The sequence below is a fragment of the Corvus kubaryi genome, unplaced genomic scaffold (assembly GCF_017639235.1).
Source record: "Corvus kubaryi isolate FWS band 111438036 unplaced genomic scaffold, C.kubaryi_AGA036_p1.0 37395, whole genome shotgun sequence".
Taxonomy (NCBI): domain Eukaryota; kingdom Metazoa; phylum Chordata; class Aves; order Passeriformes; family Corvidae; genus Corvus; species Corvus kubaryi.
In genome coordinates this window covers 964,749-990,958 of record NW_024581134.1, presented here as the reverse complement: position 1 = coordinate 990,958, position 26,210 = coordinate 964,749, and the positions used below count along the sequence as shown (strand labels likewise).

Below are 26,210 nucleotides of genomic sequence, written 5' to 3'. Positions count from 1 at the left end.
GGCATTGATGGGCTCATTAACAGAAGATAGTCCGGAGGGAGTTATCTGTGAGTCATGGGGCAGGACAATGATGGGCCATTAACAGAAAGATAGTCTGGGGGCAGGAGGCAAGGAAACACTGCCCCACCTGATTTCAACAGCTCATGAGGATGGTAATAGAATACACTGCAACCCAGGACATTGTAAAGGCCTAGGAATGTAAGATTCAAAAAATAACTCTTAAAACATGTTTGTCTTTGAAATACCTTAAATTAATAATCAAAAGCTTGCATCAAGTCTAAAACAAACTCAGTCATGAAGATGAGAAACAGGAATTATTAACTGAGTAGCGAGGCTGATGGGGGCTCAATGAGATCATTTTGTTCAAAGATTAAAGGCGATGAACACTGAAATAGTTGAGGAGGATAGCTATGAACACATCTGACTAGAGCTGCTAAATTCAGTAATGATCAAAAGTTAATTATCAAAGCAGAGAGAACTACTCAACACAGACAATTTGAGTCAATAGCTAAGCAGCCGAGAAAAGAAGTAATTTGGAAGAAGTATTTTCCTATAATGAAGGTTTATAAAAGACGTACATTTCAAAGAAACCTGCCTAAAACAAGATTGCATTCTTCCTGATCAGAGAAAAATAATTAGCTCTAATTGACAGACCTGCTGCACACCAAATATTTTCAAACAATATGTTTCTGCATCAAAGCTTAATGTGTAGAGTTACTCAATGTCACTTTGATTTTGCCTTCCTTTATCTTCTGCCACTGGGCATGCTCATGATATCGCAGCAAATACGCTTTGAAAAATGAATGAGCAATACCTAGAAGACAAATAAAAGCAGAAGGACAGATCCTGCATTTCTTTCTCAGACAGAAGCCCTGACATATTGTGTGCTGTGTTTAACATCACTGTGATCCCACTCAAAGTGAATCCTTTGTAATAGGAAATGACCAGTTGTCTAATGATCCAGCTTTAAACTGGGCTGGCATGTAGATTAACCTGAGCACTAGAAATGGTTTTTCAGTTTTGTATAAGCAGGCACATGTGTGAAGGACACTGTTCTTCCAGCATGTGCATTTCCTTAAGAATTAGGAAAGTGCCTTTTTCTGGTAACAAAGGAAAAAAAAAAAAAAAGGAAATTCTCCATGTAAAATTCTAGGGAAAGATATGTGCTAGAATGTTCATGGTCCAAGAAAACAAAATATATCTATAATTCTTTCTTCCTGAAGCTGCGACATTTCTTTCAGGGTAAACAGTTGCAATCGACGTAGCTAAGTGGTCAAAAATCAAACATGCAGTTTAGAGACCCTGCTCTTTAATATTCTGTGACTTTGACATTGCCAGTTCTCACTCTCTGAAATATCTTCATCTTCTTTAATCTTTCATGTAAACAGTTTAGCTCACACTGTCACGCACGTGCTCTCCAGAATATGTTCTGCTGTGCTTTGTATTAAATCAGCTGCATTATCATTATTTATTTGTGATCCTAGACACTCTCCACTCTGCTGTTTCCTCTTCTTTATCTGTATTTTGATATCTGTTTTTGTGTAGTGATTTTTAAATAATTCAGGAAAAAAACCTTGATTTAGTTGCAAGCTTCACATGCTTGAACTCAGAATTGTTACAGCCCAGCTATTTGGTATATAGAAGAGTTAAGGAAAATAGCACTCTAGAGTCAAAAAAAAAAATCTGACATTGTGGAAGAATGTTTATGAGCTTTAAAAATAATTTTATTTTCCTGCAGGATGGGACTGAAACTTGGCATTTAGTGGGAAGCTTGGGAAACAGAAATGTCATTTTTGATGGTGTTTCAGTTCATTTTAAATGAAGCATTTGTGTGTTGTTACGTGTGGTTTATTACTTAGAAAGTTTCTTAATAGCGTGCTTCTGACTCTGCATTTGCATATGGCCACTGAAAAAGGGAGATTTGGGAGAGAGCTATTGGAAAGAGACACAATCACATTAGCTCACAGTTGAGGCAGGGACCCCATTTCATCATAGGCTTGTTTGAGAAGGCATAATTAGGCTTGGGTTTTTCACAACTACTTGTGCAATCTGAAATTGAGCATTTCCTGAGTTTTAAGTGTTTTATCTAGCACCCCTACTGTACAATTAATATAATTGATTCCTATCATGCATTTGTTGATTTATTCTTTAGATGGAAAATAAAATCCAAATGAAACAAGCACATTTTTCTTTGCACACTGGGAGCCAGCCCGGAGGATTGCTGTTCCCTCATCCAAGCTCTCACAAGCTTTCATTCTTTCTCCCAAATTTTAAATTCTTTATTAGGGATTTCCATGGATTTAAACACAGATATTACTATGATGGGAGGCAAAAGTGCCAAAACAGCAGGTATTTTGAAAAACTAGCCCCATCATAGAGCCCAACGGAAAATTCATTCTGGCAAGATTTGAAACCCAGTTGTGCAGATCCCAGAGGTTTCAAAAGTTCATCAGCTTTCATAAAGGATTTAATTTGTCAAGGGCTTGTATGAGCATTTTTCTGAACCACTAATATTAGCAGTTCCTATGTAGGAACCATTTTATTTCCATCCCTAAGTATAGCAGAAGTTAAAGTTCCTCACCAAAACCCTTCTCTTAAATGTTGGCAGGCTTTGTAAAAATACCTCTGGAGGTAATTAGGCACTAAAACTTTCCTTTCTATAATGGGTTTATGGATCAGTTGTCTTAATTCTGCCTTTCACCGCTCTCTGTGCTTGTAATCTCACCAACCATCTGACTGCTTTCCACATTTAAATCTATTACAGCCTTGTTCTGCAAACACCAGGAGGAATTCTCTGAAATGATACAACACTAGCTTTTTCTGCCAGTGATATTTCCAGCCCTTTTCCTTTAAAATTATTTACCTATTCTGAACAAAGCTAGAGTGGGATGCAAGGTCGGTTCAGATTACATAATTATGCCAGAGAAGCATTAAAGGGAAAAGTCTCCACTAACATCTCGAGCGGCTTAACCAGTGTGATAGACTGGCGCAGCTCTGCCATTGGTGCCCCCAGCTGTGTTGCTTAGCAACATTTTAATTCAAGAAGAATCGAAGGAGATGAAATCCCCGTGGAGAGGGAAACAGAAATAAGAGGGCCGTTGACAGATGATCTGAGTTGTTTCTTCTAATATACTGTGAAGATCACTGGCTCTTTTCATGAATGATAAATGGACTGTACACAGATCAATGGGTTCAGCAATAAACTGGAACCAGGCTCCATGTCTGAGGTGGTGCAGGCCGAGAGGCCCAAAGATTTACTCATTTAGATGATTTGGAGTGTGTTTTCGCAAAGGTTTCACAAGAGGAAATTGATCTGAACATTTGGTCATCTCTTGCCCTTTTCTGTTGCTGGTGAATAAAAACAGTTTTGGAAATGGAGTCTGTTCTTCCCTCTGTTTTTTCGTGTTGTTCTTGCTCCAGATAGGGACAGATAGCTTGTGACAAAGGGGCCAGACCTCGGAGTGGGAAATGAAGTAACAGCCCTGAATAAGCAGTTCCTAAACACTCGTGGCCATTAAAATAAACAAACCCCACTGATACCACAAATTTCAGACCCAGCACTATCTCTCTGAATGGTCTTACAGCCCATGCCCCAGCTCTGGGATGTCGCTGATGAAGAGCTCCCATGAGCTAATGTTTGCTTACTTTGGTGTGGCTCTTTCTTAATGATTTGTTTCCCCCACCCCTCTTGTGTTTACAGGCTGCCGAAAAGACAAAATTGAGAAACATTCCTGTAAAGTAAGTTATTTTTATATCCCTTTGAAAATGCAAGTTTAACGACATGGTTGTATACTATGACTAAAAAGACAGTAAGAAGGGTGATGAAGGAGATAATAGAATTCATGTTGCCTCTAATCATAGCTATAAAAAGGTCAGTATCATTGAGGAAAGCTTTCGATTTCTCGTGTGTCCCTAATGACTGCACTCCTCAAGTTTCATCCAGTTTCCATAAATTAATGTGTTGTCTATGAATAGCTGCCAAATAATCACAATCATACTCAATACATAGTGCTCCTAGCCTTGAGGAGGTTTGTACATGCTAAAAAGATTATGATTTTTAATTGCAATTCTCGAGAAGGTCTGACAGGGGGGAAATAACTAGGAATGTGCCAAATAATTTCTAGACACATGGGAATATTTTGCACCTATGTATCAAGGCTTTGCCATCCTGTTGATTAAGAGCTCTTTCTCCCTCTGTGCGTGCGCCTCTCACACCATACACACATGCATGTTTCTGCTCTTTGCAGCAGGGCTTTGTGAAGGATGAGCAAGCTACCAAGGAGCAATTTCAAGGGCATTTTATGATAAGTTCTTAAATCTTAGGGCACTAGCGGCAACACTCAACCATATATCATTGAATTAAGAAAGTTGCTATATAGATGTCCTGGCTCTTTGAGAAAAAGCATTTTCAGTTGAAGCTAACAGCATCAGTTATTCTGTTTAAATAATGAACACTCCAGTCCTAATGGGCTCTTATGTACCAATAAAAACACATATTTTGACTTCAGTAGGTGATCATAGCAGTTTAACTACATCCCAGTAACTGTATATTCCTGTTACAGACAGAGGAAATGTTCTTATTTTTATAGTAGTTTTCTGATCATGCTGACTTTTAGACTGGAATGGGTTTGTGTTTATAAGAACATGCACTGACAGGACTCCCTGATCAGTGTGTTCTAGCATAAGACATAACAGAAGAGTACAGTTCTATTTCTCACTTGGCTTCCATCATGTGTAGTCATTTACACCTTATAAAGTGAACACAAAATGTGTATGAACACTCCTTGGAGTGATTAGGCAATATGTCAGATGACCATAAATCACTCTCTCTTTATGTTTCATTCAGTCTGATAAAAATTAGAAATAGGATCCAGCAGGGACCTGATAGCATGTGAAACTTGTAATAAGGCAAGGGACCTTTCTTGCCTATAGGGCTAGTTCAAATTCAGAGCAAGCTGAATTAAAGTCATTGTTAGGTGGTGGTTGTTTAATAGAGAATGAAATGAGCTATGTTTTCACCTCACATTACACAGGATCCAGGACTTGCACGGTTATGAAATTCCTGGGGAACAGCTCCAAAATAATCATTTATCATTCATCCACTTTTTAATGTATTTTGAGTCAAATTCTCAAGAATGACTCAACTGAATTGTGTCTTCCCACTTATAACAGAAACATTGAGCACTGCAGTTATTAAACAGCATGTATGTGACACTGATGCCAAATTAATCCACCAGAAAGATTTGGGAGATGGGGGGAAAGGGTGATTTAGGTTAAGTAGTTTTTTACAGGACTTGAGTAAGTGTAACATTTTGAGATGGAAGAAGGCCAGATGGACGGTCTCGCTCTTTCCACCTACATGTGTGTATTTCACCCTGTCATGTTTCCCCCAACTGGTTGTTTAACTTCTCTTTGACTATGTTCATGGTGGCAGCTTCAATTAGTACCCTAGGGGATCCATTATACATATTAATTACACTCTGCATAACAAAACAGCTGAAAAATCTGCCTAGTTTTGTTCAGTGACATGTAACTATTTAAGGTACCTGTATACAATTATGATTGTATGCAAAAGCTCTCAGGGCAAAAGAAAGAACAGTGTCTTCAAGATAGCAGTAGTAGCCCTGGATTGCATTTGTATAAGTGTCAGAGCCACACTTAGTACAGCTCAGGCTTGGCCAGCTTTTACTTGCTGCTTTTGTAGCTCTCAAATGTCAAGAAGAATTTCACTTGAATTTTAATGTTCTTCAGCTATGCAAAATAAAGTTAGTAGCTTCCATTGTCATAAGGGCTGAAAGCTGTACAGATTCCTTCTACCATATGTGACTTATCACATACATTTTTAAAAACACATTTTTGTTATTAAGACATATGTGGTAGTACACTTCTGCAAATGTGAATTGCTTTTGGCTAAAAGCCATGCACTAATAAGTAGAGTTGAATCTAACTGCATTTGACATCTGCTATAATATATATATTTTTTTTACATATATAAATATATATATATAAAATATTCGCAGTTGTCATTAGCATAAAAAATTTCCTTGTTTTTACATTATGCTGACATGTTCTTGTGTTCCAAAACTGGAAGCAGAAATTACTCCCTTTTAAAGACTGTAGGTTATATAAAGTCCTTGGACAGAGCCTAATACTGCCACCATTTAACATATTAGTTTAGGAGCATGATGAAGATTTCTGTAGGAATGGTCTATTTACTTTTCATTGCTCAGTTCATTAATGTTGCCGGTGTAATGTTTGGCAGGAAGTTTACTGTTCTTTTATGTTCTCTTGAATCCCTCCAGCATTAAACAAGGGAGAAATACAAGGAAAGGGGGAAAACAAGGAAGTTTTCTTTTTGCAGTTCAGTAAAGCAACCAAGCAGCTGGTTTCTTAATGTCCAAGTGTGTGTTGGTGCTCAGACTATCTTGTGTGAACTTCCTGATGGCCCAAGTAGGTGCAGTGGCACTAGGCTCCTTCAGAAGGCTTGGTCTCAATTCCATGATGTTTGTAGTACTGGAAGGCACAAGGCATCCTCAGAACTCATCTTTATGTATTGGTAGCATCATCTGACATAACATTACTATAAATAAGCACACAGAAAATAGCTAAGAAATCTCTGTGTCTGCAGAACTGTTGGGGGGTTTTTTTGGTGGAAATAGTGTAGTTAACTTTCCCAAAAACGTAAGACCCTTTTCTGTCTGTGTGTGACACCAAGGTGGGCCCCATAACTGCTGAATCCATGACATTTAACTGATTTATGCTCTCCTGACCTTGTTATGTAAGGAGCACTTGCTTTCTCCCATTGGTTTTATCCATGTTTACACTGAGAGTCTGTGGTACAAAAGGGATTTCTTGGATGTAAAGTCCTACCTGCTTATTTATTTGCTGGTCCTTATCAAGCTGTTCCTATCCCTGCATCTGAAAGAAGTACCATGACTTAAACAATTTCATTCTGTGGAGGGTTTATGATTTCTAAAGAGCTGTTACATGAGAGATGTTTTTGAATTAGGGCACATCCAGAGGAATTAATCTTTTATACACCCTATTATTTGATGCAAGAGGGAAAAAACAGTGATATCATTAAAACCCCACAATAGCTTTGTTCTGAAATGCAGATTTTTTCAAAACTTGAGTGGACAATGGAAGCCCACATCAGCACAAAGCCTGGAGGAATCATGTTCATGTTGGCTTGTATCACATCACTTGTCCTGTGTAGGTGGGTTGAGCTGCAGGATCCCCTCATATCCAGGGTAGTCCTCGCTCTCAAGTACAAATGCGCTTGGCTTGGCAGCTTCTACATCAGCGTGGGCTGGAGGTCAACCAGCGCAGTGCTTTCTCTCTGCCAGCAGCAGAAGGTGGGGGGCGAAGAACAGCAATTACAGAGGCGTCAGGCATGGGGAGTATCCTCCCACCTTCCTGCACACAGCGTTTTGCACTTCCAGAAACACACATCCTGTGTTTGGGAGGCACCAGCGGACTTACTCTCCTTGCAAAGTCTTTCCTGAAATCAGTTTACCAGAAACCTCCTGTCCCCACAACATCGTGTGACATTGAGCATCACAGTGTGGGGAAAAACAGTCTTTTGTTTGTTTTAAATGCTTTCCCTCGTATTTTCTCTGGAATCCACTCAAGTAGTTATTCTTTCAGAAAAGAGCAAATGATTAGTCACTGTTCTTATTCCTGATATTACATGCCTCTGTTGTATAGACCAAGAAGTCTTCCTACTCCAGATCCACTAATAATGTGGATTAGCCCACCAGTGAGCTAATACAGACACAAGGCAAGTCTCTATGCAATTAGAAAGGAAGGCTCTATGTCTGCTCTGTTGGCAGAGACAATGTTAGGAAGATAAACATGTTCTTTCCAGGTTTTCCATACAAAGAGATGAGTTCTTTGCATGGCAATGCCCTTCTGACTAAGGACTGGGTATAATGTAACTCTAAACAAATGTCTCAGATTACAGTCCTTTATGAAAATGGCCAGATGGATTCCTTGGGAATATGTGGGCAGGTGAAAGAATGATTTGGTTAAAACCTGATGTCCTCCAACACTATGAAATTACCAGGGTTTTGTAAGAAAGAAATTAGAATTTTTAAATGGAAAATGAAAGCTTTTAGGAGTGTAGTCATGTAATCCATGAAATTCTGTAGAACTGTGAAAATATTGGAAGTGACTTCTTGCTTCAGGGAAGAAAACATTGCCTTACTTGAGTGTCCTTTATACTCCCTTCTTTTATAGTACCTTTTAAAATCTTCAATAGAAAGTAATGGCATTTCCCCCAAACACCTGCATATGCTTAAATTTGCTGTAGTTTTAATGACTTCCAGATACATGTTTTGAGATTATAGCTTGTGTTAAAATCCCGCTGCTTTTTATATTTTCAAAATATATTTGTTTTCCATGAGCCACAAGTTTGTTAACCAGCAAGATTTCTGGTGTTTATTGCCTTTTCCTGCCATAAAATTCATCTTCTCCTCTGAAGGGCATCTGACTTGACTTGGTATGGTTTTCTGTCCCAACCATCATTGGAAATGCAATCCATTAACATTTGATATCTTGACATTTCAATTGACCTCTCATTTGCAAAGCGCAGTGGTATTTTTCGTGGCCTTTTCATCCTTGATTATACATGGGATAGGAGTGCCTGTTTCTCCTGACTGCACTTTAAAAATATCTTTGTTTTACCAGCTGGAGTGGCACCTTGTTTTTGCTTCCCTGGCTAGACCTTATTCTGCATGGAAGGTCTGAGGTCTAAGCAAGTCATGCAGAGCCAAAGGATTTTCTTATTGACTCACTAAGCAGGAGGGCGAGCAGGTCAGGCTCCGAGGGTCAGTTAATGTATGCAGTAATAGCAGTAACCATAAACAGATCTCCTGCTCCCACTGGCAAAAATGCAGGCCAGTGGGCTGGCTCTGAAAGTTGGGTTTTTTTGGCGAGGCAGATCAGGCACTTGTACCCAATAGAAATAGAGAAGAGGCAGCATACTATTGGTACACATGCAGCTCTTCCACTGCAGGGTATCTCCTGGCCTGTGTTTAAAAAGGGATGAAAAAAGTGTGTCATGACGAGGTTGATGGCCACATATATGTATGTGAAAGAGGGTCAATTTAAATTCAATATAAGGAAAAAGGTTTTAACATGAGGGTTGTGAAATGCTGACACACGTTGCCCAGAGGCATGGGGATCCCTCTTCCCTGGAAGCATTCAAGGGAAGGTTGGACAGGGTTCTGAGCAACCTGATCTAGTTGAAGATGTCCCTGCTCAGTGCAGGGGGTTTGGGCCAGATGACCTTTGAAAGGTTCTCTCCAACCCCAACTCTTCCATCATTCTGTGTGTATGTATGTACATACATGGATACATAGGCACCTGTGGACTATAGGTACCTATGGACATTTGTCTGTACGTACCTAGAGGACATTTGCTAAAGGACTTAAACCACTTTTAAAGAAACAAAAAACCCAAACGTGGTATAAATCATTCTCAGTAAAACTGCCAAGCAATTTCCACATGCCACCTGTTTGATTCTAAACCTTCCTTCCTGACATTTCTCCTCAGACTATTTCTGGCGAACTACTAAATCAGACAGCACCAATTAAATTAGTTCTAAAAATCCATTATAACATAGTGCCTAAACTGCCTGCCCATATTCATTTCTCAAAGAAATCCATTCATATTTTTGTTTTAATACTTTAAGTCTAGCATGCAAAAGCACTCAAATCCCCAGCAGAAATCCAGGAAAAAGGCCTCTTACAGGCAATTATAGACAATGTTCTTTAGCCCCTGATCCTCCTAGTCTGTCCACTTCAGCATCTGCACAGGTGCAGTGATTGGTCAATGGGATTAGTTTATTGCACCAGCAATAAAGCCCCTCCAAAATTTCACAAAACCCCCAAATGCCCCAGGCTCTGCCAGCTGGGCCCCGTGGTGGAGTCTGTGCAGACCGACCACACTCACAGCAGGGTCAGCACCTGCAGTGTTGCTGTGGAACCAAGAGGCACAGGCTGCTGCTGATCTCCAGTGAGCTTTATTTAGGGGCTGCATTTCCTCAGCAGAATGTGAGCTCTAGAAATGTTGCAAAGGATTACTTTACTCTCACAAGTTAAAGGTTAGTGTTGGAAATGGATTATAGAACTCCTGCTTTTAAACTGTTTGCAAAGAAACGCACATATTAAATCTTTTTTGATGATATTGCATTAATCCCTAAATACTGATTTTTATGTAAATTTTGACTCTTGCAAAGCTCTGACAATTCAGCTATCCCCATGTGGTTTTATCAGAGCTCAATTGCTCCTTTAGATCTTTTTTCCTTTTTGCAGTACCTTTTGCTTTATTCCAAAGTCATCACAGCAGCTAGAAGATGTAGTACTTTAGACATAAAATAATAAGTCTATTTAATATTTTACCTTTATTTTCTGAATTTGTTCCTCTGACACATCTTGTTAGATAAATTTTTATCAGTCCAAAGGATAACCACAGTAGGGCTATTTTTATTTCTAGGGAAATGATGCATGATAACTACTGGCAGGGCCCAAAGCAGTAAATCAGTCCTGTTCCAACCACAGAATGTATTAAAAGTCTGTAGCCTGTAGTAATAAGTTATAATTTAGTTGACTAGCAGTTTGTTTGGACTTAAAACTGTACAAATGAGTCACATTGGCTAAGTCCTGAAATATGGAACAGGTAGTGCTTTATTAAGGTTTTCAGCTACCACCACAACAGCTACCTGGAGAGAGCACATGTTTTTCAAATGGGCACAATGCACTTTTATGGTGAAACGCTTCCGAGTTGATGGTGTAATTTATAGGAGATGGTTAAATTACCACATGGCCTGCGTAGTGCACAGCGTTTGCTTACAAGACAATGAGATGGACAGACCCTGAGAGCTCATTCATCTCATCTCTTACAAACCTGAATGCACACCATCAATATCAAGCACCACTGGCTGTATCCAGCCATGAGATGCCCCTCAGCTGCCGAGGTGCTCGGTGGCCATCACAGAACCTGAAGAATTGTTATATTTGGATCTTTGTATTTACAGAGACATGTATATGCCAGTAAATAAAGGCTAATCACACATTTCTGTAAAGTTTGTCAGGAATCTTGCAGCTGGGGGAAAAAAAAAAAGTGTTTACATTTTAACTGGGTCACTTTTGTTATTTTTCAAAACATTTTTACACCTTCATTGTGATGCAGCTTGTCAGAATTAAATTTAGGTCCAGTTTTAAAAGTTCTGAAAAAATGAAAGTTAGAGCCAAACAAAACCTTGTTTTGCCTGACTCTTTTTAATGAGAAAAAAAATTTAGTTAAGGTCAATATTTTTTTTTCCAGTTTTAGCATGTATCTGCTGTTGATCAAAGGAGTACCCATTTGTTCCTCCTCACTCATACTGTGGTTTTGATCATTTTAGATTTTATATTTATCTTCCTGGATATTATATTTAATTTTAAGTTACTTAGCATTTATTCAAACTATTATTCCAAGTGTTTGCTTTGGGTGTTGCATCAAATAACAACTATTTTCTAACTACCTGTGATCTTTTTTATATTAATGCTTTAAAAATGTGCTTCCAATCTTGGAGCCAATCAACAAATGCTAGGAAAACTGAAGGAAAGTCCTGATCTTGGTATAATTGGGAGAACCTGTGCTGCTGGTTTCAGTACAGCTGGCTGAATCCAGCATAGGAAGCAGCATTCAGATCTCATACCATTTTTGTTTTGCTGGAAGAGAAATAACCAGAGCAAAACTGTAAGCAGTGTTCGAGTACGTATAAGGCTATATGGTTTAGTTAGATTCAAGCATGTTATAGACACTCTCCAGATGAAGATCCCTGCCTTGGAGAGCTTGGTAAGAGCAGTGGATAAAGGTACATGGGATTTCACTGAAGCTGCCAGCTGTATCTTTGAAATCTGTGGGCCTGTGTCTGCTGTCCTTTGGACTGCAAAACTCTACCAATTTCATTTCTCCTACTTCTCCTTGGTGTGCGAGGGGACAATGAAGATTCCTTTTCTTTCTGGCATGTGGCCTCATGGTAATATATCTAGTAGGGTTCCTCTGTTTAGCATGATCAAGAAAATAGGACTGAGTAAATGTGGTCCTCCTTGTTATCACCTTTTATATGCCCTGAAAAATATGCTGTTATACAGCAAAAGGTCCTTTACTTTGGCAGTGAGGAAGTGAAATAAAAGAAAAAACAGGTGTCTTTCAAGCATTTAATTTTTTTAAGTAGAACTACAAAAAATAATGATCTTGTGCTAAGTGAAAGAAGTAGAAAAAATTCCAGTCATTTATGATCAATGAATACGAAAGAAAGGCAAAGCTAGATAATGTTTCAGGAAATAACACTGCTACAAGGTTAATTTTGCCTAGTACAACATTTCCTAGTATTGAATTGCCTGATATACTCCCTCAGGGATTGCTCCTGCGCTTGCAATAATCGAGGCTGATTTTATTGGAAAATCACCTCTGGATGAAAGACATACTCTAGAGAGAACTTTGCATGGGTACAAATAGGTTTTTGGTGCCAGTGCCATGTTGCCCAGGCCAGCACAGTTATAGTTCCCAATCTGTCTGTGCATTCAAGCAGCAAATTCATTAGCAACCCTTCTGGCAGGATAGAAAAATAGACATATTAGGGAAATTTACTTTGAATTGTTTTCAGGATTTGTTGGATAACAGTTCGGTAATCAAATTGCGCCTCCTAACACAAGTATTAAACATTTTTATTAATAGCGGCAGGGAAGCTGCAGATATTCCTTTAAGTGCAGAGCGCCTTGCTGTAATACTATGTGTCTAGCAGAGATCACGGATGAAAGAGGAGATTAGCATAGCTGGAGCGGGGGTGCCTGTGATGCCGGGGCTGATTTCTGCCTTGTGTTCTGCGCCGGGGCTGTTGAGCTGCACAGCTCTCCGATTACCCTGTAATGGGAGCAGCGGCTCCTCCAGCAGCTCCTCCAGCAGCCCTGCCACTGTGGAAGGGCCGTGTCGTGACAGCACGGCGCTCTCTGGCCATGGGACCCGAGTTCAGATCTGTGCAGCAGCTCCCAGGCCTCGTCAAGTGGAAAGTGAGCATATTGTAAACAGAGCGCGTTCTGCCTCCAGCTGGGAGCGGGGACACGTGGAGCGCCGCGGACCAGGGCCCGCCGCTGACCTTGGAGCGACTTTGAGCATGGGGAGGCTGCAGGAGCGCTGGGAAAAGGCTGATTCAGTGAGACAGATTAGTGAGGAAGAAAAATCAAGGAGATTGGCACAAGGACGGTGGAAAAAAAAATCTTTCTAAAGAAAGAAGGGAAATTTTTTTGCACTCAAGGCCAACAGTGAATCCTTATAATCAGGCTCATCTGGCCACACACCAACAGCAGCAAGAGAGAAAAATACTGGATGCAGCTTGCACACTAAGGTCTGTGCAAAAGCTAGTGTTCTGCTGGGAAAATACAGAGCATGTGCTAGAATTTATTAAAGAATAAATTACATTAAGCTCAGGGAAGCGACAGAGTTGAAAATTAGGATTGTAAAAAATAATCTGTATCCACTGTACCCTAATTCCTGTTGTTTTCATGATTGTTTCACTGTGAAGAGGAGAGCCACTCTCAGTATCAATCACAGTAAGCTATTTAGACACAGAAATAAGTGGCATATGGCTTAGCACTTTTGGGTCTAGCAATCAAGTAGCAACCTCCTGCAATACAACTGTAGTTTGGTTCCCAATGGGTTTCACTTTGATGATTAGATATATTGAGTTCCCTGTGTCATTCAAAGACAGCAGAATTTCATACAAGTTGGTGTTAGCTTCCTCTCGCTTCATTTCAATTTTCAATAACCAGTGTCATCACATGTAGCAGTTTCTTTGTAATGGAACTCCATGTCGAATCAGATTTGTCCTTCAAGTGAAAGAGGGCTGTAAAAAGTCTTCTGAAATACTGATCTCTGGAAAAAATCCTACCACAGTGAAAATGGGGAGAGACTTTTTATTTATTTCTCCTAAAGACGCTTAGGTGCCCAATCCCCAGATGATTCAGGAAAACTCAAAAACAAGGCTTTAATATTGCATTTGGGGATGGTCTTAGAGTGCTTCACAGGATTTACCCAGGTGCTTGCTGAAGTTGTTGTCATGATAAGTAAATAGAAAATATTTGGTCAGTCATATTTGAAATCAAAACTATGATAATTAAAGCCAGGTTCTGTGTAAGTGGAGTTAGATTAGAGGAGAATTTGGACTTCAAATATTAATTGATCCCTCTGTATTTCAGCATGGCATCTGTTAAATATGAACATGCTTCACTAACACAGAACTGCTGTTTCTCTGGTCCTTACCTTCTCTGCATCAGCTCTGGCCCATCCCCAGGCAGTGGAGAGATGTCCTTGCAGGCAGATGGAGGGAGCCAAGGGTTTTGCCTACTGGAGGATGAAGGCATAGACCCTGCTGGAGGTCAGGGTATGGAGAAGGGTGGGAAGAATTCAAAGAGTAAAAAGCCCAGACCACACATCATGGTGAGCATGAACCTGCAAGACAAGTCTTCACCTTTTCTGCCAGGGATATTTCTGGAGAGATCTGGTGCCTTGGAGAATGTTCTGCCCATTCCAGGGCTTGAAGCTGTACTCCCCCTAATGGGCCGACCCCATTTTCTTTTTGTTGCCCTTACTCTGTAAATTTACAAAACGGAGGGATTCTTTTAAGCTCCACCAGTGTCACACGCACAACCTATGCATCAAGATTCACCTGGCAGCTTTCCCTATAGCATGTTCCAGGCATGTGAATTGTGCCAGAGACTGTAACAGCACAAGCAGTGTCTTTAAAAAGAAAATTCTGGGTCACACATTCACCACGAAGCACTTGCTGTAATTCACAATTAGTCTTAATATGCAGTAAGAAGAGCAACTGCAGACAAATACCTCACAGCTTTATAATCCCGACATGTACCAAGCAGCAAAGATGATATGGCTGCCTGTGTCACATACCCAAGACTGCCCATCCCAGAGTTTTATTTCTTGGCAGTTTCCTACAATTTTGTGAAATATTTTTTAAATGTGAAAAAAGTCACTTCAATTACACAGTCATTATAAGTTTTGCCAAGGTTGACTATGGATCGTTTTGTGTTCATTAGAGCACAAAATTAGAATTTTCATTGCAGCAACTGTAAACAGTATTGGCTCAAAGGAGTCAAGCTTTCTTCCCTCCATAAAATCTTGGATAACCTATAACTGAGGACTTCCATTTTTTTTGACAGATTTTAATTTTTTTTAAACTGCCTTCTGGGTTGTTGGATTTTTTTCTTCTTCTTCCTAGTTCTTGATGCATTTGTTTAACTGAATAACCAGTTCCCTTCAAAATGATGACATTGCCACTGTGTGCATGAACAAGCAGGTGCAGTCAGTGTTTCTGAAGCTGTGAATATATTATTTCTTCAACTTCTTGAATGTTACTGTTTGGTGCTTGTCACTTTAGACCCAGTCAGGGCTGTAAAAGCCATGCACGGTCTACAGGAAATAACCCTATTTCAAAAATACTTCATCATCTCCTTAAGTCCCACTAAGCCCCATTAAGTTTTCACTTAACTAATATCAGAGTTTATTACTTAAGTAATAATTAAAGTCCTATTTCATATTCTCATTAATTTATGGATATATGTGATTGACTTTGCTCATCACGCTGATGTAAATATAGAGAAATTGCATCCAAAAAAAATCAATTTATATATGCAAAAATTAAGCAAATAGCAAGTAAATCTAACACAGAGTGTTTCATGCAATGGAATAAAAAACCGAAAGGTTTCCAGAGAAATCCAGTCTTCAAAAGCTATTTGGAAAACATAAGACTGCCTCTTTTTGCATCTATCTTTAGGAAAATAAATAAGGTCGAGAGAAGCATCTTGGAGAGAAGGAGATAACGTATTTCCCTTGATTATTTTAGTAATTTCTTTTAGGTTAATTTAACCTTTGTACTGCTAATTTTGCATATTACAAAGAGTGGTGTAGTGGAATACTGCTTGGTAGAAAATATAACCAAAATATTTCATCCGCTATTTCTTTGAGCTGAAGGTGAACCAATGCTGCTCTACCTTCCTTTTCTTAGGATTAGGGAGCTTGTGTGGCTCCGTGGCTCCTCACTTGTGCTTCACTTGGAGGAATTTCTAGGCTTTGTTTTTAAACTAATAGGTATTTACAAGGAACAAGAGATGACAGAGACTATTATGAAAGTAGCAAAGAACTTCAACAGACATCCCTGTCAGAGCTTGCACAGCAGCAGTGCTCTGCCTTGCTCCTACAAATCCATGGAGCGCATGCTGCTCTTGGCATGTGGCAAGCTCGTGTCTTGCCAATGGGATGCCCAGTCCTTTGCAATTTATTTTTTTTAGTTATAATATGTCATGATAATGTCATTCAGGATAAGATATGTCAGCAAATGCACCAACAGGCTTTATCAGCTTATACCTCTTAGCAAAACCTGGAGCTACAGTGAGTGGGGACAGCAGACATACAGCAAAGGCATATCTCTTCCTCTTAAAAGAAATGTGTTTAACAAGGTTATATACTATTTGCATTCCAAATTTGCAATTATCACCCCATGAACACACAGTGAAATCATCCAAGTGACAGATAATGTGTGAGATATATGTAGTCAGACTTTTTGTAGATTAAACATGCTGTTAGATGTAAGGAGGCACAGCTACAGTAATACATTTTATAGGCATCAGTGTAGTCTGAATAATGTGAGAGCTCATTGAAATACCATTCTCTTGTGTGAAGGATGTATGTTTGTGAATGCATGTGTGTGCACGCAGGAATGCAAATTGCTAAGTGGAAAGATTAGCAAATTATGGATTGTGGAAGTTTGACTGTATATAGTAGAAAATTTTCCTTCAAAGCACATATAAAGGTTTGATTCTGCAACTTTATTTTCTACCGTATAATTTTACACTAGCTGGCATAAATTAGCAAGCTAGGAGTCTAAATATACGTGTCTGATGTGCCTCTCAAAAGAAATAAGATAAATGCACATGGTGAAACAGGAGTAGTTGTATGTGTAAAGTATCTATGCTTTCTTGCACATAGGTTACATTTAAGTTAGAGAATGGAAAGGAAAATCCTTCAACTGCACTTTATCTGTGTTGATTGTAGTCTGGAGTTCTCTGAATGTATTTCTTTTTAACTTCAACATAAAGAAACTGGCTATGCCAAGCATTTTTTCTCTACCAAATGTGATAATTTCTGAATCCAGGCAGAGGCTTACTTGCATTAATGTGCTCAGTGGTCTGGTGGAAATCAGTAATATGATGAGGTACAGTGAAGGGGGAAGGCGGGCCTTCCACATTTATTTATTCTGGATAAATGGTGCCCATTAATCTATCAGGAAAATATGGAATTAGCAGGGAAGAAACCACAGTTGCAAATTTGGCAGTTGCTAGCATGCACAGATGGTCTTTCAGTGTTTTAAGATTTTCCAGTCTTTTGATATTGATACCAACATTGAAAAGTAGCCCATGTATTGCTAATGTTTATCTGGAATAGCCATAGAAAATTAACATTGTGTATTTTGGGTTGTTCAGTTTCCTCTTGGTGTATTTGCATAAAGTTTTTTAATCTGAAAGGTAAAGCTTTTATGCTCTGTCTTTGGTTATTTTAAGAAGCATAATTGGAGTATGATTTCCTAAAATAAGGACAGCCAGCACATCCAGACAAAGGCATTGGGATGAAAGAGACTCTTACATGGGAATTTGCTTGAACAAATTTTGCAGGTTGGTAGTCCAAACTGCCTTCCTCCTGTTACAGACAGTGTGATTCTTTGTAAAGTGGTGTTCTCAAAGCCAGAATGTTGAGTCCCTCCTTGATAGAGTGTTGTTTATTCTTATTCTGCTGACAAGCACTGATTTTTCAGTCACTGTATTTCCACTGGAGCTGGGAATCTGACCCTGGCAATGTCTCCATTCAGTGTTTAAGGGCATGAAGTCAAGAGGGAAGGATAATGTCATCTGCGTAATTTGCTTTGGGAGTGTTTGGTTGAGTCTTTAAAGACCATGTTGAAATATTTCACAGAGGAAATCACAGAATAATTCTTGCCAACTCTACTTTGAGTTTATTCTCAGCTGACCCAGGGGATATAGTACCTTAATGCCTGTTCTGAAATGTGCCTTCAGCAGTGCTGTAGTGCACAACTTGCATCTGCACAGGACAAAGACATCTTTAACTACACACAGCCCAAGGTGCTTTGTATGAAAAATCAGTAAAAACTGTTGGGGCAAAAAATAAATTAAGAAAATTAAGGAAAAAATTATCTCAGTGCACTATGAATTTTAATCTGGTGAAAAAAGGTCTGAGATGAAGAGTAAGGTGAAAGTTTTAGATGTGTTACAGAAACACTGTATGCTGCTATTTCCAGTGTATCCAGTTGTATAGGTCTGCTTTGACAAGCAGATGGGCAGTCAGTCAGTCAGACAGGTAGATATGGGTATTAGATAAAGGTGTGCCAGACCAATAGGACATTAGGGCATATAGGTGTTCTTCTAAGATTTTTTTTCTTTCTTTTTTTTTTTTCTTTTTTCTTTTTTTTTTTTTTTTTTTAAATTTAATAAAACAAGGCAAATGGGAGAAACATGAAGAATTAAATATTATCTGCTAACAAGAAAAATTGCTAATTATGGTTCAGCAGAAATCTTCCTCAGCATCTGTGGGGATACCATAGCACAGACCTGGAAGCATCTTCTTGCTCTGGACAGTAGTTCCCATCTTTGCACAGAGGCAGATTTCATATACCACCTCCAAAACAGAACCTGGTTCTGTTTTACAAGCAGGGAGGCAAAATTTAGTTTTATTTCCCAGGCAAACAGGTTCTTTAGCTTAAGCCATACCTGTGCTATCGGATAGAAGAACTATACCACAGATTTTGGAAGCTACACTTTCTATTTATTAATGCCAAAAGGATGGATGTTGCCTTTTCTGCAACCACCTGATACTGTTGACTGATGTGTAGTGTATAATCCATTATAACCATCTGATCTTTTGGTAGAAAACTACCTCACTGGTCATTCCCTATCTTGTATTTTTGCTGTTGAATTTTTGTGATAAACTGTTGTGTTTTCTGCTTGCCCACACTGAATTTTACCCAGTTTCTTTAGATCTCAGCTCCACTTCATCAGGATCTTTTCATATTCTGACCCATCCTCCAAAACACTTGTACACCTTCTCACATGGTTGTTATTTGCTAATTTAGCAAGCTGTTCTCCCATGCAAACTATTCATGATATTTTAAAATGTTCATGTTTATTGTATAGTTACTGTGGCAGTAGCTAGGCTGTAGTCTTGGCAGATGTTTCTTGCCAGATCTATAATAACAAAGAGATATAATACTGATGATGATTTGGGTGATTTATGTGGTCTATAATGGACAGTTTACAGGAATGGATCAACTCTTTAAACTCTTGAAATGGCTGCAAATCTTACAGGACTTCTTATGGAAGTCTGAAGATCCTGGAGGGTATGAACTTTTCAGGTTTTTTGCACATATGTGAAACTTACATTTAGCAAGCTGCAGAAATACACAAATGACTCCCTGCAATACATTTCAAAGTCCCTCACCAGCAATTAAAGGCTCTGTAGCTCTGTTTTCTAACCTACCACATATGAATTTCATGAAATACTGCCCACTGTCAATGTTCTTGCAGCACTTGGCAATTCTTTAGTTTTATGTGTACCTATTTTGTCATGAAAATTGTATTGAGAAAAATCCCAGATTTCTAGTCTACGTGACATTTAAGAGATTAGTGCAGATCCTACACCGCTGAGGGGCAGAGAAGCAAAAAAATAAATAAGGGAAGCAGAGAGAAAGAAGTCAGACATTAGGCCAGACTTAGAAATGAGCATGCAAGATTGTTATTGTGCAAGCAAAAGCTGACCCTGGTCTGCTCTAACTAGTGTTATCTTCACTTATTCCAGATATTGCTAGAGGAATTTCTTCATTTGTTTAATATCAACAAGCAATTCATCTAGACTTCACTCAGCAGTCAAATGCAATCATATCATCACGCAGGCACATAGTACAAAATACATCCACACATTTCAATAATAAAGCCATGCATCTGATAATATATGTAGTGAGTTGTTCCACACATATACTCCAGCATATGTTCTCCAGCTTCTCTTTTAAAAGGAACCATTTAATTCTTTTTTTTGGCATATGATGGTGCTACAGTCAAATGATCTCCGATCACTGCTCTAAGTGTCTTGGCTACAGGATGAAGGATTCCCCACTCTGTCTGTTCTGTACATTCCACTGCTGTGAATTTCTCAGTTCCTCTCCCTAATTTGCCTCATACAAGTCTATAGAGACCTAAATACTGCCTCCAATCCAGAGCTGTCTCAGACCCTCATTCTCCTACTTCTGCACCATCCTGCAGAAAGTTCACTTGCATTTGGGGAAAACTGGAACAGACATGTTGTCTTGGGTATATGTACACTGATGTTCATATTTATAGCATTTATTTTGCTTCATCTTCTAAACAAAATGTCCTGGAACTCTCATTGGAACACTCCCCTCCTCACTGGGTGTTCCTCATTACATTTGTGAATACCTGATTGTTTTATTTTGCTGTGGCTGAGTTACCTGGGTCCATGTCTTAAATTCATAACGTTCGTCAAAGTAAAGGTAGAGCCATAGGCTTGTGGTTTGGCCCCAAAAAAAATTGTCCTTCTGTGCATAAAGGCCTTCCTGACTCATTTTTATGCTATAACTCCATCAAAGACTGTTTTTTCTTGGCCTGTAACCATTTTACAATGATCAGACTATTAAGGAAAAGTGCATATCTCCAACACCAAAGCCCAAAGAAGTTAGTTTTGTTATCAGTTTTTTAGTGTCCCCAGGAGTAAATCTATCCTCTGCCATCCTCTCAAGTGGGAACTCTGGGAACAATCTCACATACATTTTTCCATTTAGGTTCCCATGTGCTTTTGTGTATTTGCTCTGACCTTATGTTGGGAAGATTTATAAGTTACTGGCAGTCATCTTCTCCATACTTTTTCTGTGACCATAATTCAGTGGAATGGAAACATTCCAAGACAATTAGAAATGCAGTCCATATAGCAACCTGCCTTCAGAAATTTGGGGTAAAACACTAACTTTCTTTAAAGAGGCAAACCCCATCAAGAAAATGGGGTTATTGAAAGTCCTGAATCTCCTCTTCATAAGCTTTACACTTTGTTCGTATACTAGACTGCATCTTAAATATAAACCTATCATCAGGTTTAGCAAATCAATACCACAAGAGTGTGAAATGGTCCCCAGAAATCTCCAGAATGCCATTTCACAGTAAAAGCAATTGAAAAAGAAGCTGCAGTGGAATATCTTATGAGATAGCCATTTAGATCACAAAAGGATCATAAAAGTCAGAAGCAGTTTGTTTGAAGCTAGGTTCATAATATAACCATACAGAGCTTGCTGGGAAGAAAGAGGAAAATTGCAAACCAATTTGTGGTTACAGCTTTTTCTGTCAATTCTACAGGGATTTAAAACTTGTAAAAGGTGGAACTTCTGCCATCTTACATTGCTCAATGAGAAAGAGATAGCTATAATCATAGTAGCTAAACAAACACCAATTATTGAAAGGCAATATAGTCTTCATTAACTTCAATGCAATTAGCACTTCTTCAGTTCATTTACTACTGAGCAAGGTGGTGTCACACAGTGGCATTTGTCAGTAATAATCTGAGCATCTTTTGAGGCTTGCCTTCCTATATTCTCATAATACTTCTTCAGTGAAGTTTTCATACTTTATGCACAGTAAGGACACCAATGAAAGCATTAAAAGGAATGTTTCTGTGAGCAAATGCCACCTGGGCATGCCACCATGTTTCAAACATGTTTGTATCACAAAACTACGTATTTCTTAAAAGGTGATTGTGTTTCAGTGCAGGGTTTCAGTGCAGCAGAGCATACTGGAGGAAGTCGTATGTCACAAAACAAAAAAAAAACACAACTAATTTTGTCACACCCATTAAATTCTACAAGTGTCTTGTGCACACCCTTTGATTTAATGTGTAATCTTTGTCCTTTGGTAAGAGCTAACAGATGGCCTGGCCATTGAGAATGGTTCAGGTCAGACTTAAATCCCCCCAAAGGTTGAAAACTTAATTACGTTGCAGTGGCAAGTCCTTTACTATTTTTCTAAAAAGCCTTCATGATTCATGGTTTATTAGAAGCTAATATGGAGCCAGTCTACCTTCTTCTTTTCTTCTTTTTTTTTAAAAAAAAAACCTAGACAATAAAAATAGCTTCTGTTTATTCTTCTGCTAACCTTTCTCTTTAAAGAGTGGTACTGCTTTAATAAAGATATAGGAAATGAAATTTTAGCTATGTTGCACTCAATCAGATTACTTTGTACAAATGAAAAGTAATGGTGCCTCCTTTAATACCATTAGAAGGATGGATATTGCAGGATTCTTTTCAGATGGCCATGCACTGGCCATTAGATGCCTTTACCCTTTTGTGACACCCTGTGCTGTGTCGCTGGGAGATCTCTCAGTGCTGAGCTGTGGGCACTGGAGGTGCAGGGATCAGATGCTGCCAGACTGCAACACTTCCACTTTTCCTCACTGCTGCCACCTCAGGAGAACCCAGAGCCCAGGGCAGGGAGCAAGCCAGGGCTGGGCTGAGCAAGGGGCTGTGCATGAGTGTGCCTCATGCCCAGGGATGGTCCCCATGGTGCTGCCTAGTATGATCCAGGAGATCATGAAGGATTATTCAGTTATGCAGGATCAGGTTCTGACTGCAGTATTTTAAGTGATGTCAGTCCTAAAGAGTTCCCATCTCTACAGTGGAATAAAACCACGGAGGCTGCACTTTTTCACTTCCCTTCTGGATGGCCACCACAGCGAGGACACCCAGCTCACCAGCTCTGGGACACCATGTGGCTGCCCAGTTGTGGCAGCACTACAGGTTTTTGCTGCCCACCCCTGTGTGGCATTGCCAGAGTCTCTTCTCCATGCAGATTCCCAGTCGCTGCCATGCTGGGACTCCGCAGGAAGCAGGCATGAGGCAGAACAGGCCTCCAGCAGCTCCACAGTGGGACAAGTATTGCCCTGGGATCAGGATAACACAGAGTTGTGCTTCTGATTTCCTAAGCTGCTGCTGTTCACTCCTCAGCAGTTCAAGTCCTGGGCTGTAGAACACTGAATGAGTGCTTGAAGTGATTAGGCATTATTTATCTATGTTTATGAACAATGCATTTCATTTATGTCATCATTTACTGCACATACTGGGAAAGTTATTGGGCTCTTTGGGCAACTTCTGTTCCAGCAAGTGAGTGTGGCATTTTTTTGTCTTACGTAACCCTCCATTTATCTCCCAGAGCCTGCTTTCTGCATCACCACTTTTTTATTTCAGTTTTATGCATATTTTTGTGTCTGAAGCAATGAGAAAAAAAAATGACATTAAAACATCTGTTCTAATCCATTTATCAGAGAGGAGCAATTACAAATAGCACTTTACCAATTAATTAGTAACCTTATTCATCGTATACACTCAAATCATGCTAAGGCAGCTTCTTTTCCTTTACATGATTTGCACCATTTTTATCACCTTATGTGACTGATGCTACTGAAATAAATTTCTCAACATGGCTCAGAAAGACAAAGGCAAATTATCCCTTTCCCCAAGTGAATGTTAATGAGCAGGAGGCTGGTGTGCATCATTGCTACCGCTTCTAGCAGTGTCCCTTGTTGCAGGCTGAAAAAAAAGGAAATCTTAGATGCCACTAGAAAATCCTTTGCCCTGGTTTTTAGGGAGCCAGAACACTCAATCTCTGTTGGCCACATCAGGGCGAAGGTCAGTGCAACGCTGCACCTGGGCTAACCACCATGTGAGAGAAGTTCACAGTGTTTAATAGCAGCAAATTCTCCTGGCTATTTAAGTTGTCCACAGGCTGGACGCAAAGGACCACAGCTGCTACTGATAGTTGGTCTGTCATTACACATCTAATGCATTTACTTCTTTAGATCAGCATCATTTTACACCAATTAACGGTTTGCCCCATGAATCAAAACCGTTTCTGGTGTATCTCTATTAATTTCTTTGGAGTTGCCCCAGCAGAGAATTTTGCTCCAAAACATTCTAAAAATAGAGAAAGCTGACAAGATGATAAGAGGGAATAACAGCTGAAGCCATGAGGTAGAAGACATAGAGAGAAGACAGACAGTTTGTGACTTTGGGGTAAGTGAGCTAATTCTCCAATGAAAGGGTTTGGGTTTTTTAATCCTACTTATTTAATGTAAATAAAATTTTGCCTTGCATAGCTAAGCTTATAGCATTAGACTTTCAGAGTAGGGCCAGGAGTCACAGGAGTCAAGATGGTGTAATCCAAAACAATTCAAGTTTAGTGAAGGAAATATCTATTACATTTTGAAAAATGCTTCTTTCTAACTCAGTGTTAGGACTTGAGTCAAAATAAACTTCTTAGTACTAACACTGACTTCTAGAGACAGTATTGACAATGAGGAATGGGCCTAAGGGCCTGTGTCAATGACATGAATCTGTTGCTCATGTTTTGAGGTAAAGGTTAGCCACTTTACAGCCACCAGAAGGATTTGTAGATATCTTCTCGTAAAGCTGTGAATACTTCCAGTAAAGCTGAACTGAAAGAAAGAACAAGGGTCTGATGCTTCCCTATGAAGTTGTGGAAGTTTGGTGGTTTTGCATCACTTTTTTGTACTTCAGAGCAGCAGCACTTTGGGGGTATGATTTGGGATCAGCTCCAGCCCTCAGTCAAGTTAATGTGAGCTGGATCAGTTCCTCCACAACAAGCAGTTGTAGTTCAGTTCTGTGTGGAAACAAGCAAATGTGATGGAACACATCCCAGGCAGCTACGGCGGGACCTTCACACTTCACATTTTGCAAAAGGCAGCTCTTCACTGAGCACTTAAAAAAATCTTTAAAATGTGAAGTGAGTATAACTGATACAGAAGTGTCTGGCTGGGTTGTGAATAGCCTGAAACCATTTTTCTCTGAGCGGCAAACAATACTGGGCAGTGCAGTGCAGGCTGATAGAGAGATGGTGACAGGGATGTTTCAGGGATCAACATCTGTTACCCAAATGGTCTGCATGGCCAGAAAGGAGGGAACATCTCTCCAGGAGATAGTGTGGGCATTTTTAGGGTGAGTTCCCCCTGTGCTGTGGGAAGTAAATCTGTGGCAAATATCAGTATGGTAGGTACATGTGTGGGAGAACTGGACAGGAACATGTGCAGGCATTTAACAAGATATAAATGGTATCCTGGATGTCCCTGGTTGCATTTTACTGCAGCAGCAGTCTGTTTTTACAAAGCAGGAGAAACTGGAAAAGTCTAATCCAGTGGCCTAAAAACAATACTTGAAATAGGAATCCTAATTTTCCATACTTGCCTTTTTTCCCAATAATCTCTGTAGTATTGGTCAGACAATTCAGAACATTCCAGCCTGTGTGCCAAGATGTAGACATCCTAAAAATCCATACAGAAACAAGAAGTACTAAAATATTTACTTGGGATTTGGTGAATTGTTGTGGGAAATGCAAAGGAATTTGGAATAAAGCATTTTGTTGAAGACTTCATATATGAGTGTGTTCTCATATATGAATAATATATACATTCTGCATGGCATGCCAGTGTGCACAAGAAAAATACTTGAATAGTTACATTACTGCAAAACCTAGATGTAGAGAAGAGCCTAGAAACTCTTAGCAGATTCCTCTTGGTCTTCTTGTGAAAGTGTGTGAAAAAACCTATAACTATTGGTCATGCATAAGAATAAGGAAAATCCTAGTGTAGGATTCTGAAAAACTGACAACTTTTTACAGAAAAGAAACAGAAACATATGAATTCAGCTATATTAAGTGCTTTTTCATAAATATCTCCAACAAAATCAAATATTTTGACAGACTTGAAAGCAACACACTTTTATTAAATTGATCGAAAGGTTCCACAGGCTTTGCATTGCACTGCACAAGACATCCCTCACAGACAGGATGCAGCCAAGTTAAGGCTCTCAGCAGGGACTACACTCTGGACTTAACTGATTACATAAAACATTTTCAGTCATTTTAATGAAACAAAATATTTCATTGCAGATGAAATTAACTCAAAATATTTTACTTGAATTTTCCCAATAGAAATGCATTACTTTGGATGGGAGTTTGAAATTTTCCTGTGCATAGTAACGCTGATTTTAATGAGAATTTGTTTTTGTCAGGTTA

At 39.3% G+C, this 26,210-nt stretch overlaps 1 protein-coding gene across 6 annotated transcripts in view; it reads left to right on the top strand.

Annotated features, from left to right (window-relative positions):
• The window catches only part of AFF2 (AF4/FMR2 family member 2), a 303,503-nt gene that overhangs the window by 218,698 nt on the left and 58,595 nt on the right, over positions 1-26,210 (top strand). For all 6 annotated transcript variants that reach the window (XM_042040192.1, XM_042040191.1, XM_042040196.1 and 3 more), the window contains exon 9: positions 3,701-3,738. In XM_042040192.1, coding sequence (XP_041896126.1) covers positions 3,701-3,738 — 38 coding nt within the window. The remainder of the gene's footprint in view (positions 1-3,700; positions 3,739-26,210) is intronic.